The 16,397-nt window shown below is 38.5% G+C and overlaps 1 protein-coding gene across 5 annotated transcripts in view; it reads right to left on the bottom strand.

Moving 5' to 3' along the window:
* TBC1D4 (TBC1 domain family member 4) overlaps nucleotides 1–16,397 on the bottom strand; it is a 137,935-nt gene that overhangs the window by 8,573 nt on the left and 112,965 nt on the right. For 2 of the 5 annotated variants that reach the window (XM_018566066.1, XM_018566068.1), the window contains 6 exons: nucleotides 9,136–9,296; nucleotides 6,565–6,774; nucleotides 6,192–6,194; nucleotides 5,003–5,158; nucleotides 4,129–4,287; nucleotides 2,785–3,029 (listed from right to left, as the gene is read on the bottom strand). In XM_018566066.1, the coding sequence (XP_018421568.1) occupies nucleotides 2,785–3,029; nucleotides 4,129–4,287; nucleotides 5,003–5,158; nucleotides 6,192–6,194; nucleotides 6,565–6,774; nucleotides 9,136–9,296 (934 nt within the window). The remainder of the gene's footprint in view (nucleotides 1–2,784; nucleotides 3,030–4,128; nucleotides 4,288–5,002; nucleotides 5,159–6,191; nucleotides 6,195–6,564; nucleotides 6,775–9,135; nucleotides 9,297–16,397) is intronic. The other 3 variants (XM_018566067.1, XM_018566069.1, XM_018566070.1) reach the window with 2 other exon arrangements.

Below are 16,397 nucleotides of genomic sequence, written 5' to 3'. Positions count from 1 at the left end.
GCTTTAAAAAAAAAAAAAAAAAAAAACTACATCTAAAAAAGGAATCTTTTTGAAGGAGACCTTTAAGTAGAATTCCAGGCAAAAAATGAATTATTCTATTCTGTTCCATGCAGAATCACCTTTTATATTATGCACTTTTCTTATTTATTACTGTCTGATTCATAAGTACCTTCTTTTCCATGCCGTTCCTTACCGTTACTGTCTATTTCCACTCTTGGACCAACAACACTAGATTGCTGCTGCTGAATGGTGCTTTCTACAAACGTTGTCGGTCCCTGGAGCTCTTTCTGTAAAACTTTAAAATCTTCTAGGCCATGTCAAAATATATCCTCTACACCAGGGGTAGGTAGCCTTGATACTCCAGCTTTGTCCTTTTAACTTTCCCTCTTGGTGGGAGCCTTGTACTACCCATCCAGAGGGATCTAATACCCACAGATTGGGTGACTAACAGCGGTTCTTACAATGGCAAGAGAGAAAAATTGAATTCATTCGACCCCCCATTTTATAGCAGGTGTGTCGAGGGTTTAGAATCATGTTGCGGGGGTCTTTGGTAATATATTAACACAATAGACAGAGGTAAGCAATCTTTTGCTCTGTTGCTGTTGAAGGACCATTGTTTATGATATAACGCTTGATTATGATACATATATTATATGTTTATAGAATGATATTACTGTCTGTGAATAGAACTGTATAAGTATGGAAAACCAATAAAAAAAAAAACTTTGAAACGATACTCCAGCTGTGGTGAAACTACAAATCCCATAAGGCATTGCAAGACTCTGACAGCCAAAGGAAGGACTCCCAGGCCATGATGGGATTTATACTATCACCACAGCCGGAGTGCCCAAATTGCCTAAATCTGTGCACCCCCCCAAGCTTCTGAAAATAATGTTAGTGGTACTATGACAAGGGATGTCCTGCATGTTCTGACATACTGACAGTGGCTTATTCTGACAAAAGGATGTGTTCTCACAGTCCTAGCTCCTAGTATGCCAGTATGGTGTGACACAATTGGAAAGAGCAAGGCACTCCAACAGAGATTTGTGGTAACCAGTGGTCCTCAGACCCACAGCCACTTTAGTCACACACAAGTGCCAACCCACAAAATTCACCTGGGGCAGATAAGCACCTTTCTCACACAACTAGAGACCCTGAGAATTAGAAGTAAAGCTTACCTTGAGATTAGACCAAACTACTATATAAACTGTATATATCCATAAGAGACCTGGGTTTTCTAAGGCCCTGCTCTAGCCAAAACACTTTATTATGATTTGCATAGAATAGGGAAGGTTTTTATTTTCTGTGTTCCAATTGGGGAGCTTTATCCAACCAATTCACTATGTGTAGACATATAAAAAACCTTTTTTGCAGAGTGAGGAAGAGTTTGAACTTCTGACCATGTTTTCAGTGCTACCATTCTAGTCCCTCGTACAGCTTTTCCCCCTACTGTCTTAGGGTGAGGAAGTGAGGGAAAACCTTCCCAATGTGGTCACAGGAAGGGCAAAAACTTTTTCAAATCAAAAGAGGAAATGGAGAAAAAAATATTTGTGGGTAGTTTTGCATAAAACCCTCATTCTAAAACACATCAGACAACCAATCCTTTAGCCCCCCAAAAAATTGGATTATATACATTAACCACTTCCAGCGGGTTCACGTAAATGTACATCCTCCGCTGGAAGTTGTTATACCAAGAACACAGCTGCTGCTGCAGCCGTGTTCTTGGCACCGTTTTAAACAGCCGCCGATTGCTGTTTAAATACAACTGATCCTGCATCTATACAGGTGCCATATCGCTTGTATTTTGTGGCGCCCCCCTCTACCGTTGTCTGCTTCTCGGGCTCCACTGTCCCCAGTGTGGGCCCGGGACCAGCATGGAGGGTCTCCCCTGATAGATGGGAGGAGAGATGAGTGGCTTCCAGCAGTGCGTCACTGGGCACATTCTCCGGCACCTAGAGCCAGAAGAGGATGCTGATGAAGCAGAGATCTTTGGGGTCCCTAGGTGACATTAGGGGTCTGAAAGACCCCTGATGTCTACATAAAGAGGACCTGTCACATTATATTTGCTATGACATAGGGGGCTTGTTAGCCCCCTATGTCATAGCAATAAAGCTGAGTGTTAAAAAAAAATGTAAAAATTAAAAGTAACAAAAAAAAAATAAAAAAAAAAGTTTTAAATCCCCCCGCCACACACGTGCACGCACATACAATGCAAACACGCATCAGATGCAGATGTGCTACACGTTACATATCATCGCGAGCGTTGGAGTGAGAGCAATCATTCTGGGCCCATCAATCACTGGTAACCCTAAACTGACGAGCCATAAAGGCGTTTAAAGCGTCGACTATGGGAAATTTTGGTTATTGTAGTTTCTTGCGGTTTCACAGAATTTTAAGGTTTGATATCTATTTACCTGGCGTGACCCCATCTTTTATATTTTACCAAACAATTGAGCATTATATCCTGTTCCTGTGCACTAAATTTCATTATCCTAAAAATACTTGTTTGATAAACATTTGCGCATACCGTGCAACATAAAAAATTGCAACTAGCATCTTTTTATTCTACAGGGCCTCTGCTTTCAGAAAATATATCATTGTTTGAGGGTCTGAAGCTGTTTTCTAGCCAAAAATTCAGATTTCATCATGTGTGTGCAAATGTAAGAAATTGCTCTGGGCAGCAAGTGGTTAAAAATACACACAAAATATATTTATGCTTAAAAGCATTCAGATCACAACTACATATGTTTCTAATGCATAAGAAAGAATGGGTAAACAGATTACCTGAAGAGAAATCATATCTGGTCGGTACTGCTTACGGAAACCAAGGTCGTACATAAGAAACTTCAACATTTCGAAGGCTTGCTGTTCGCTCATGTGTAGGAGAAGAACTCCGGCTACGAAGCTAACTCCCTGACAATAGCCAACTTCTTGGTCCAACAAAGAATATGCTTTAAGAAGGTTATATAAAGACAACTGGCCTGCCCCCAGCTGTGTGGAAAAATACGGATGGGTTGGAAACGTTCTTCCTGTTGAATAGATGCATTCATAAATACATATGCCATATCAAAATCTCACACAATTAAAACACAGCTTCCACTGCTGTAAACAAAAGTAAACAGTAAAATAGACCTCAACCCTAAATAGATGACCTGTAGTCCACTTTTCCATCTCTCAGCACCGCTGATCTTGTATATTCCCTTTACAGCCACTTCCGGTCCACACACAGTACATGTGCTCCAGCAGCCGCTGCATGTCATTGGACAGGATAGGCTTCTTGATGGTAACAGTGGCAGAACATGCATGCACAATGAACATTGGCACAGCTGCTTATAGTCTCGACTACATGTGACATAGTGACAGCACAGGAAAACAACCGTGGACAGGGACAGAGCGTTGTGACCCCATAACAGGAAGTGACTGAACAAGGACCTTCATAGCAGGATTATCAGACATGATTTAGATGAAAGTACCAGATTAAAAAAAGAGTACAAACTTTTGATGTGAACATGTGACAGATTACATGAGATTTATTTAGGTCTTCTTTAAAGATTTACACCAAAGTATAAAAAATTAGTTTTGAGTCCTTCTTAAAGTGGACCTTTACACTCAGAAATCAAATTCTACCAATGCATCGCTGTATGTATGATTATTAATAATAACATAGACCTATCGTGTGTAAAATGCTGTGATTTGAAATGCATACACTTGCAGAGCATTCACTTCCTGCTTTGAAAGTGCAAATTACTTCAGTTTGCCAAAGCAATGCACACTGGGATTGCCTTGTCATCAGTAGAGCATTGATGGGAAATCTCATCTCAGTGAAAGGCATTTTCCTTCCATGAAATGATGTGCATGGTCACATGTCTAGTCACATGTGCCAGAAATCCAGAAAGTAATAGGAGATCTAGTAACCTGTCCATATGGCCACTGTCAGACGACTGGGAAAGAAAAGATAAATGAGATATGCAAAGAATACAAAGCTGGCAATTATCTAGAAGTATGTGTTTGTAGATTGTCATTACTAAACATATCTAAAGGTGTGTTTGTTGTTATTATAAAGATATGGGTAAAGGTCCGCTTTAAGAGAGTCTTGTCTATTATTCTGCAAACAAAATGTCTACATACCAAGATCGACTAGGATAGCATGCTGCTGGGCGGTAAGCTGTTTCAAAAGATCACTATATGTAGTATCTGTAGGCTGCTGTTTACTTTGCAGTCTGTGCCTTAGACGATACTGCACTGAGAGAAACTGCCATATCTCCCCACGTTTACTTTTCGGAACACCTAATCATTGAACAAAATAGAAACATAATTAGCTACTATATCTAGAATATGGATAACATTAAAATGGATATTTATTTTTAGTAATCTTGTTTAGGTTACTGTTATGATGTTTCATTTACTGATAGTTATTGATGGACATGTACAGAGTACAGAAAAAGGTGGCATGGAAGACCTCAGCTATGGGGACTGATTCGCTGAACTAAATGTATCCACCCTTGGGAAGAGGCAATTAAAGTGGGACACGATCAACTTTCATAAATATAAAAATGCCGCGTATAGTACTGGAGGGCACTATTTGCACCTGGAGGAAAATAAGTTTAACTTCAGCATCCAGAAAGGTTCTTTACAGTAAGGGTTGTGAAAATGTGGAATAGTCTTCCTCAGAAGCTGGTTGTAGACAATTCAGTAGATTGCATCAAAAAGGGTTGGCTGTATTTCTAAAGTCACAAAATAAAAAATGGATATTAACAATCAAGAAATAACATTGTAAAATGTGCTTCCATCTGGTTTTGGGGGTGAGGAAACCAGATAGCATGGTCAAGTTTGTTCCAATAGGGATCTATTGGAACAAACTTGACCATGCTATACAAAGCTTCCTCTGGATCAACTGAAGGTTTAGGGTCCTAAGAATCCTACCACGCTTTGGTTAAACTTAAGAAACGTGTGTCTTTTTTCAATCTTACTCACTATGTAAATATGTAAAAAAGGTCTGTACCTTCTTTCAGTGTGGCATAGATCTCTTCCATGTCAAACCGGATTTTTGTTCTGCAATTTAACTTCTTTTCCCAGAGACTTGAAACTTCTTTCTGACAAAGTTCAACTTCATCATAATCCAATTTGATTTTTCTAGATTGAAGTTCATCTCTGCTTGCTGGTAAAAAAAAAACATTTAAATTATAACTAAAACAAATTACGCATAAACATAAGATATCATAAACATCTCATTTTAGGTGTTTGACGGTCAGGAAAATAAAATGTTTTAAATAAGCCACATTGATATAAAATTGAATGAACCTTTGTCTTTAAAGTAGGGCTATGGTCAGGCTAGTCCTTACCATACTTTTTCGTTTTTTAGGCATGTGATGTAGCGAGCGGTCACATGACCACTCCAGTCCCATTCTTTTCCTTCCAGTTGCATGGGGGTGGGCAGGGAGCAGCACAGATGCAGGGACCACATGTCTCAGAGGTTGCTATGGCATGGCTGCTGTGGTGTTTGGGCCAAGAGTAAAGACCACTGGCTGTGGCGCTTGCATCATTATGTCACCCATGTAATACCGAGAACTACAAGCGAGTGTTAAAATGACAGATGGCTATGACAGGAAGTGGCAGCTGAGGCTCAGGGTCACAGAGCCAGGAGTTCCCACAAAGCTATTGCTGTAGGAGAGTGCACAGGAGCTCTGCATGCAGAATATGGGGTTGTAATGCACAAAGAAAAAAAGTCAGGTCCAGACTGGAGTTCTGCTTTAAGTTCGTGTACTAAGTTCTTAGATACTTTCATTGAAGTAAGAATTCAGAACAGTAAATATATCATTTAACACAGCTGTCAGCATAACAAATACATTTGGTCTCTTTACTACAGGAAAGTTTTAGTTTTGGTATCTATGTAGTGCCAATTTAATTCTGAGACTGTTCAGTAAATGACAGATACATTGCTTGTAGTGTACAGAAATACATAGTAAAGCATACAGAAAAGTCAAGTAACCCATAGCAACCAATCATTTCTTATGTAGCCTTAACAAAAGAAAATGTATTGGTTTCTCTGGGTTACTGCACTTTTCACATCGGCTTTAACCTTATTGCACGAGCCTATCAGGTATTATATAATGGAATATCTGATTGTGTTAATAAACTAATATAAATGGCTCAACATTTCTTTAATTTGTCTACATTAGGATTTTCCTTACCTTCTGCAACAATAATATGTAATGGTAATGAAATTGCAATCTCCTCGAAGGCATGAAAAAGAATAATCATATTACATTCATTTAAAAAAAATATAACTTTATTCTAACCTGTACATTTCACAATGCATAACACGTATGGAAGGGAGAATGCGATTGCTTGATAAGGTTAACATATTTAGCAGTCTCATCGGAAACTTTTATGAACAACATGCATATGTGTGTACAGATGGAAGCAATACTACATTGATGCTCGGGACCAGTGTTAAAGAAAAGGGAATATAAACGCACAGGCACAATAACTAGTTATTTGGAAATATGTAGTATTTTTTCTAGCTTGAATACTACTGCTCTACTGCTAACATTCTGGACTAACCTTCAAGTTTCAGGTTCTCTTTTTCCATTCGTATTAATAAGATCTGTTGATGTATTGCCTTCCGCCATAGCCTCTGAAGATCTTCAGAATTTCTCTTCCCATCAATGCTGTCTGTAGTATTTTCATCATGAAGAAGAGAGGCCAGTGGGTCCTCTTCCATGGTAGGAGGAAGGGGGGATAACGGCAGCAAATCGTTCACATCTAAATGGTCTGAAACAATCAGGACATAATATGTGCACAATAATTTCCATCGTGTCACACCTGCTTATCATATGGCATATCATCCGACTCACGAGTTATGCCTGACATACTGTTTATATAGGGAGATCCCGCACTGTCAAAAAAAAAACACACTTCCTTCTTCCTCTATGTTTTACTTATAAACACATCTGCACTTCTTGTTTTTAAGTACATTTTAGATCCCTTTCTCAGACACTTGATTACACTGTCTACAATTTTCAATTGTTACTGTATGAATTTTCTCTAGTTAAATTATTCTTCAACTCGGCAATAGCATAGTAAAATATGCACTGAACCAGAAAATTCAAGGCTGCTTTTTGTAATCAGAGGTTACATAAACAAACATTTTTTTTAACTTTATTTATATTTGTGCATCAGGTAGTTGAGGTACCCATATACAGGCCATTTTTTTTATCATTCAGTTTTAGCTTAGCTTATCCATACGTTTTTTGTGTTCCTGTTTTCAGGTGACTACCCTATCCTTTAGTTTGTGCTTTCAGTTGTTTAGCCAGAATGTAAAAATCTACTAATGTATGTAAGCATGCAGTAACTGTACTGAATTTCTATTCTTCCCTTAAAGTGACACTGCATTTAACCCTTAAAAATGCTGAGTAGCCACTGCTCCAAGATAACTCCTGTGATGGACTACAATCTTGATACACGGGAGTGAGCTTGGAGCAATGGCTACTTTACAACACACACAGGGACCATGGGGAACAAAAGTAGTCACCCTCCAGAAGGAAGGACATTGGTGTCGGCACCAATTCAGAGATGATTTAGGGTCTACAGCCGAGTGATACACAAATAAGATACATTTTTGTTAATAGTTAAGGTACGTGAATGTATTTTTCAAGCTTTTCAAGCTACTTTTTGCAGTTTAAAAAAAGTTTAGGAATTAGCAGCAAATATTATACAAACTGATGTTCAAGGTACCTAAAGCTAATATACAGTCTTATCAATAATTGATATACTGTATATGTAAAAGTTTAGGAACTAGCAGCAAAGATCATATACGTGTCCAATACTAGATGCAAGAAAACTCATGTGCAACTTACCTAAAGTGAATATACAGTCTTTTCAATAATTGTTAGATATATACGATACATATTTTGTATGTAAAAGCTCGGTTTGTAAATGTCTTCAATGTGTAATAATTCTTTAAAAACCTTGCTTCTGTGTAGAATGTATAGTTATATATACACAGGGGCAGCCATATTGGCTGATTACATAGGCAATGCTGCTACTTGAAGAGCCTTCAAAATCTGACAACTCAGGAGTGTTGAATTTTTTCTTCCCTGCACTTATGTGGCTCCTCTTGCAGGCCACTACCACACTAAAGGACAAAGTGACGCAAGGGCAAGCAGGAGGAGGTGTGGGGGGATCGCGGATACAACACTTCTGAAATTGTCAAATTCTGAAGATTCTTGAAGCAGCAGTTTCTTTGTAATACAGCAGAGATCAGTGGCATGGACAGTGGGAAAGGCGAGTATTAACAATCTTTTTTGCAGAGGACAGTTTATTATTTTAACAACAGAGTCTGAGCAATAGTACTGTTTAAACCTTGAATCTAGCAAATGTTTTTTGTTTCATTGTGAAGCAGGGAATAGTTAGAGCCTTTGTTAGATTGGTATTGTCCTACTGGGGAAGGTTCCCCCTCACTTCCTGTCAGGGTGTGATGGGAAATCTCTCCAAAGGGGACATAGACAAACACAAACTTTTAGTAAAGTGAGGAAGGGTAAGAATTGCTGACAATGTTATAATAGCGGTCTGTATCATCCTGGCTTGGTGACACCTACACAGCCTTCCCCGGGCAAAGGTACAGGAGCTAAGGGAAAATCTAACCAATGGGAACACAGAATTAAATAGACACCTGGCAGAAGTTGTAACTTTGCCCCACTCTATCCTAAAGTAAAACAAAAAATAAAAAAAATGGCTGGAGTTAGACTTTTCTTTGTACTGAAAATAAAGCCATAGGGAGGCATAAAGACAATTGCAACCAGAAAATGTATTCCTTAATACTGATTTATGAATTACATCAGTACTCAACACTGAAAATTCTCCATTAGTAGAAACGTTACAAAATGAACCGTTGAAAAAGAAAAAAAAAAAATCATTGTGGGGTTTTCTCAAATTTGACTGCAAAAGTGGAACTACACTTTAAGCTCAGACTACTCTCACACAATAAGGAATGAATAGGTTGGCTTATCTACAGGCTGGATGGACCACTGCTATGAACAGCCTAGCATGAGTGATATGATATGAAGTAATGGAATCTTTCTTTTTGTGAATGGATGATTACAACTAAAATATACCTCACAATAGCTCACATACCTTTATGTTGCATATCTGAGGGGGAACTGATCATTGGTGAAGCTACCCTGAGGAAAATTCGCTGACGCCACGAAATCCGTCGCGATGCGAGAGTTGTTCCGCTAATATTTAAAGAGTCATTACTACAGGAAGAAGTCGTTCTTCTCCTTCCTTCACTTTCACTGTTCAAAAGAAAAAACATTATTTCAGAATGTTACAAATACTTATATACCACTACCATTACTCATACCACCACCCAGTCCAACCCATACTAGCGTTCTCTAAATTAATAGCACATTACCCAATAAATTAATTATTCATTCTTTTTATACTACAGCAATTACAATTGTATTCAAATTTGAAATTTAAAAAATGGATTTTATCCCATTGGATGAGAGATTCTGTAACTCACTTCAATATGCTTTCACACACACACACACACGAATCACACAGCCACAACTAGGTGAGTAAATCCACTGTTATCTCTGTACAGTTTCCTTTACATTTAGGTAACATAATGGTACATTTTATTCTTCCACACTGCACCAAAATATAGAGCTTTAACTATATAACTACATAATACCCAATATTAAATGTGCTTTAATTTGTAACTCTTTTTACAGTTAGGTCTACACTGTCATGTTTCCTAAAGTAATGAAGGCACACCACAATTTTTTGCTGCATGGCTCAAAACCATGCCTTGTATCGCCCAACTCCTTTTTGTCTATGTGAGGCCTGCAATATACCTTTGCAGGCATATTCTTTTATTTCACATGGCCTGCAAAGGTATTTCCACAAAATGTCCAACACAAGATACAAATGTTTAATGTGTCTGACCAACAACAACTACCATACACCTATCAGACCTACTTGCTCCACTAAAACAGTATAATTCTATCCAAGAATATATCTGAATTCTAGAAACTTGGAAGTTCCACATGATAGCTTAATAATTGCATATAAGCTGCCCTGAGAAACCTGAACGCAAGGTTACTTAGCACTATTTGTCATTCTGATCTAGCTACATGTACATATTAAACACAGAGATAAAGCAAACCTAGTACTACTGTTGACCTGTCATCTATATGAACTAGGTTCTCCATTATCGATATTCTCCTACTTAAACAGATTATTATTCTATTTCAGATGCAACTTTGAAAACCTTTCCATGTGCCCATCTCTTCAACTGCTGGGCAACAATGATGTTCCTGCTCAGGAGCCAACCAATCTGGTTTTTCCGTAGCACAACTAAGCAGCTAGTAGGCTACCATTACTTAGAGCTGTATTTCCTTCTTCTCCATGATGCACCCTGGACCAGAAAATTTATTTGATTTCACAGGCACAGCTAAGCTGTAAGAATGAAAGCTGGGCAGCTATGCCCTGGTGTACTTATAACACTTAGCTGCAATTATTTAGTTTGTGACTCTGCAGGTTGGCACTGGGGAAAAAGTATGTGACAGTGTAATCAACTTTTTTGTGAGAAAGCGGCTGATTATCTGGTAGACCCAACCAACAATTTCTACTATCCTCATACAAATCAGATGTTCAGCTCAGGCAAAAATCTTGTTCCCCACATTTCAGACATTTCAGGCTGTCTCTGATGCAAGCCGAGAGATCATGGACATCTACACAAGGCATGGCCAAAACTGCACACTACTGGAAAACTGTTTTAAATGGCAGCTGTGTCTGGGATGCATTCAATTAGTGCAGTGAAGTCGGTGTGTATTATCTGGTTAAGCAGGGTAGGTCTTAACCTGCCTCAAAGCTGGCCTCTGCCCTACATATAGAAAATTGACTAGTTGTAAACATAGTATATAAGACCTTAAAAAAAAGAAATCATGCCAACTGAGCCCCTGTGAGGTCATGGGTGAGCACCAAAGTCAGGCCTTTATGACTTCATACTTCCTATAAAATTATCTGCACTGAAAACATTCATAATCCTATTTTGCTATCCTATTTTGCAGGTTAAATATGTTACTATATAAAATGTATTTAAGTAGAATTCTGGCATCCCATTAAAAAAATGTGCTGCAGCATTTAATAAAAGTGAATCTGCACTTACAGTTTTCTCTTAGACTCCATGCAAAGTCCCACAAATATCTGTTGATCCTGCCAGTGAAGTCCATCTCATGCAGCTTCACGTCATGGTCCGGCAATGATTCTGCATCACTCCTAAATTCAGAGTAGAGTTGCCACTGCCATGTAGGCTGTACTTGCTTGCACTACAGTAAAATAAGATGTTGTAGGGTGCATGGCTATCGGCATCGTCACAGCTGAATTATAAGCTGAATTATAAGCTTGTAGCTTGTCCATCAGCACCTGACCACACCTAGTCCTGCCCACTGTCTTCTGGATTTACAGCAATGTATCTGTTGCTGAAACCCTCTCAATGTGAGCTACAGTGCCTGGGAAGGGGAACATGTAAGGCAAAAATTGAAGGAGGATTTGACTCAGCCAGGAAAGGTAAATAAACATTCTATTCACTTTGAGGCCTGTAGATCACTTACAGTTGTACCTGAATTTGGCACGTGTTTAGAATGTAATACAGGAGCCTATAGTTGTACTTCAAATTACCCCTCTTCTGAATAATGACTCAACTCCTGAGTAAGTGGTAACATATATAAAAAATACCAGGTTTGGCTATATAAAATCACTGCTTTCAGCAAACATTCACAGTAATGTTTGCGAATTCGAAACAGGTCATGCTTAGCCTTTCCATAGATGTCTGCTAGCCTGAAATTTCATTATTGTCATTAATGCACGAGTAGAAAAAAATGTTTTGGGATGTCCTCCTCCACTTCTCTGTCAGTTTGACAAAAACTGAGCCATCAATAATAATAAGAAGCAATAGAGCTTTCCTAGGTCTCTCCTTCTTCAAATAGTTTATTTTTGCTCTGGCGATTCTTTGTGTGTTTTGTTCTTATACGCCTTTATTCCTATAAGGTTTTGTCACTGTATAATGTACTTATATCCTTGACTTTGTCCATTACATTATGTGAGTGCTGTGTCTTGTCAAACTGTTTTTGCTTAAATAAAAAATGTATAAAAAATAGAGCTTTCCTTCTTGTTTTTTTGTGCAACAGTCATGATGCTGTAACATCAGTTTTATCTACATTGCAGAGCCCATTGCACAAAATGGAGATGTTGCCTTCAGAAAACAGTCTGACATTTGCGTCTAACTTAACCTCAGCTTTGCATACCTATTCTGGAATGTGTTGCCTTGTTATTTTACAGCTGCATGTTGAGTACAAAGTTTCATACACTTTCTCTGCCTTAACCAAAACTAAACTATTGATGCTTTGTGGCTTTGGCCTGCAACATATTTAGGTTTTAACTAGAGGAAACAAGCTTCCTCTTTACTTTTTTCCGAATAAGGAACAAAACACACATCAAGGTAACAGGCAGAGTTCACACAAAAACTATACAGTACTTCTTGACAGAGGGTAATCTGTATATGAAGCCATACACATAAAAAAGATGTGATTTTTTAATTTAAGTCAAGCAAGCACTTTGCAAGCAATCATATCTCAACCTTTCCTTACCATGGCCACAGGAAACTGAAAAATTACTATGTTTTGTCATATGATCATTGCCCTTTGCTAACAGAGGTTCGTCATGTAAGCCAGAGGGCTTGGACAACCACAGGTCTACAGACCCTATTTTAGAAGGGTTGGTTGAATGACCAAGCCATGTATGCAAGTTTATGTATGTTTAGAGACCAAATGTCACGATTTGCACTGCAATTTTAGATAAAATGCACAGCTGACTCTTACTATAGCTTTCCTAACTAGTTATAGTAATAGTTAATCTATCAAAAACACTTCCTGAGTGTGCATATGAAAGCCTATGGATGAAGGAGTGGACAAGAGAGTAAGGCCTTACCTCAGAGGAAACTATAATCAGCTAAAAATATACTTTGGATGATTGCTAGTTTCTCTATAAACGAGCAGTAGAAGTATCTGCCTAAAGATATGAACAATTGGTGCTCGATTCACCTTCAACTGGCTGGATAAGGCTCTGGATCTATGGGTATCTAACTGGACCAAGAACATCAACTGGACATTTGTAAATGACCAATACAATGAAAGATTGTTCTTTCCCTAAAAAGTACACAAACGTGTGTGCATAAACTAATTTGTGTTCATAGGAGTCGTAGATGCTGCTCTAATATCAGGAGAACAATTTCATCCTGCCAAACAGGATTTTGTATTTGACAGAGGCCCATATGGTAATCTGCACTTGTAGGTACCCTCCAGACATTGGACATACAGTACTAGACAACAATTTAAGGGCTTTTGTACATGCATGTTCAGAGTTCTTATTTGAATCTTGAAGCAGGGGTAATTTGTTGTGTTTTTGTCCGAGTCATAATATGTATTGTTTTTGTAAATGTGGCATCTGCTGCATTGAAATGGTTGTAATCCCTCTGTATGATTCCCCGGGAATACAATGTGGTCTCTCAGAAACTAATAAAAAAATGCAACATGAACTCCTCTCAAAATACATACATATTTTCTGAAAGCATCTAAAGTTCATATTTTCTTGTGGCTGCATTTGGCTTTAGCCTCTATGTTTGTAGTGTAGTTATTGACTTTGTTTTTCCCTGACACTAAGTGCCAATGCAGATGGCTCATAGGTGCAATGAAGATGTATTCAGGAATGGTATTATAGTGTACTTCAGTACACACAACAAATGCTTACACAGTTGACACATTATTAGTGAAAAGATGAATACTGATTGTTGCTGACGTTGCTGTTTTGACTGACATTTCTTTACTGAATAATCTTGTGTAACCCACATAATTATTAAATCATATTTAACATTAAAGAGTTTTTTGTATCTTGGTCTATGTAGTATGTGGTATGCACACCACATATTCTTCAACTATTCAGTTTTACCACATATTTTCACATGGAAAATAAATCTAATGCAGCAATGTAATGCTAAGACAATTAGGCCTCATGCACACAGCTTAGAGTCAGACCGTACAGATCCGTGCGGCGTGCACGGCCGCATCGGGCCGTTCCCGGGAACGACAGGGATGGATCCTGTCTGGTCCAAGCACGCTCACCCGCACAGATGTGCAGTTCGGGTGAGCGTAAGGCGGCGTCCTCCCATAGAGAAGACCAGGCTGCTGCGTACAATCACACGCAGCACCTGTCCTTCCCGGGAAAGGCCCGATGCACGCCGCACGGATCTCTACGGGCCGACTCTAAGCAGTGTGTGTGAGGCCTTATGGCACTGAACACTCAAAAGGCCTATATACACTACAATGAACATTTACATAGGCTAAGAACCACATTACTAGGTTTTCTGAAAAAAGGGATCAAAGGGCAGTCATATTGACAAACCCTATAGATTTGGTTTTAATGCAACAATTTGCCCTGAGGCTGTGAATTGTTTTCTCACTAGTAAAAGACTGTACACCATCAATCCACACCAGCAATACAACAACAAGGGTCAGAAATGTAACAACCACTATCTGAATTTTTACCCTAGTGGTCTGGAATGGGTAGCTTAGGCCATGTCTCAAGATTGTGCACCTTCTCTCACTTCACTCCAACAGAAGCTAGAAGAGGTTTTCTTGCTCATATTTTTATAATCTTGTATGAAGCATGTATTTTTTTTATGTACGAAAATAGTCTAGGATATAGGTCCTGGTACAGCTATACCTCTGGGCAATCAGAAATGCTCACTTGTAATATCACTTAAAGAAAAAAATAAAAGCAGATGGCAAACTATTGGTTCTCTCCAGCAAACAAAGCAACTATGTTACAATCAACCAATCTAAGTAACCTACTGCAGTCAGAATCCAGAGACCAGCTCACTGGAAGTGTACTTCTTGAAGTATGTGCTGTGTAGCTTTCTGTACCACTTTTCACGTTAGAATCTGCAAAGCAGGTCTGCATCTATTTGGTGTTTGTGAGAAATGCATTGTATTTAACACAAGGTTTTATGTATGTGAAGCAGCAAGGAGCTTGGCAAAGGGTCACAAGCATGAGTTCTGACCTGACCAGATTACTGACAAAAAGGAGTGGGGTGAGCTGGTGCTCTACAGTGTTGCCTAAACATAAAAAAGAAGATGAAGTGATGTGAAGTAATGAGCAGGTAGTCTGTGCTCTCTGTAGGCCTCTCCTGGGTTAATCTTTACTTTTGGCTGGAGTTCACCTTCAACAATCTCTGCATAATAACTGTAGCCATCTTGTTATATGAGGAGGGCATAACACTGGCCAATAAATAGCAGCCCTTAACCGTACAGATTGTTGTATTGTTCATAACTATTTGTCAACATATCTAAAGAACCCACAAATAAATAAAGGTATTTGTCGACAGGCATTTGTTTGCTTCAGGCAGGCTTTGAATACAAGCCTATTGGAATCTAAAACCCACTTGAAGCAGGTAAAATGCAGATCAAAATGAAGCCAGCTGCAGGTCAAACGCATATGTCAGTGGATTGTGAATGATCTCAGAAGTGTCTCAAACTGATGCCATCAACACAAGCCCAAAACAAGTTCTAGTTCCTTTGAAGGGCTATACCACAATTAGCACTAGAGAACAAGGTAGTGTTTAGAACATTTGCACATTTAATAGCACATACAGTAATCTGTGTCACAACATAGATTGTACTTACCATATTTGTACTGCGGGGGTGAAAACACATATTAATGTACATTACAATTATATTTAGGATTGTATCATGCAAGATTTAACAGATTTATTAGTACTGCTGTAGAGACAGACAAATGTGATGGTATAATGTTCATTCTTTAGAGAGGTGTCACACCTTGTGCTATTTACAACCAGGCTTACTGCAGCTAGAATGGTCTATTTACAAATAATGGAAAGGATATTCGATATTGTAGTTTTTTTGGTTTTTTTTAGTGGGAAATAGTGTTTGCCATAAGTTCAGCTAATAACCCGTTTATAAAGATGGACATAATGACTAAAGTCTTGTCCCTTACATTCCTAACCTTCTAATAAAGCTACTCCAGAACATTTTGCTGATAATTTACACAACATTATTCCATAACTCTCCATGGAATTTTCCTGAAGATGATCATTTTTTCACTTGCTTTGGCTGGAAAGTGCTGCTAATTCATCAGTCTGTCTAATTTTTAGTATTGCTTTTCACTTAATTTTAGAATGGTAACTTTGACTGAAGGTGGATAAGGATTTAGCGATAAAACAAAATCAAATCTTTGCCTACCTTTAGAAATAAACTCACAGGGATTGTGAAAACACTTGGGATTAACACTATAGCCCAAACTGGTTTTCTGTGAAT

This window comes from Nanorana parkeri, unplaced genomic scaffold, assembly GCF_000935625.1.
Source record: "Nanorana parkeri isolate BGI_ZX_2015 unplaced genomic scaffold, ASM93562v1 scaffold912, whole genome shotgun sequence".
Lineage (NCBI taxonomy): Eukaryota > Metazoa > Chordata > Amphibia > Anura > Dicroglossidae > Nanorana > Nanorana parkeri.
The sequence above is the reverse complement of the archived record's forward strand: the minus strand, read 5'-3'. Positions and strand labels throughout refer to the sequence as shown.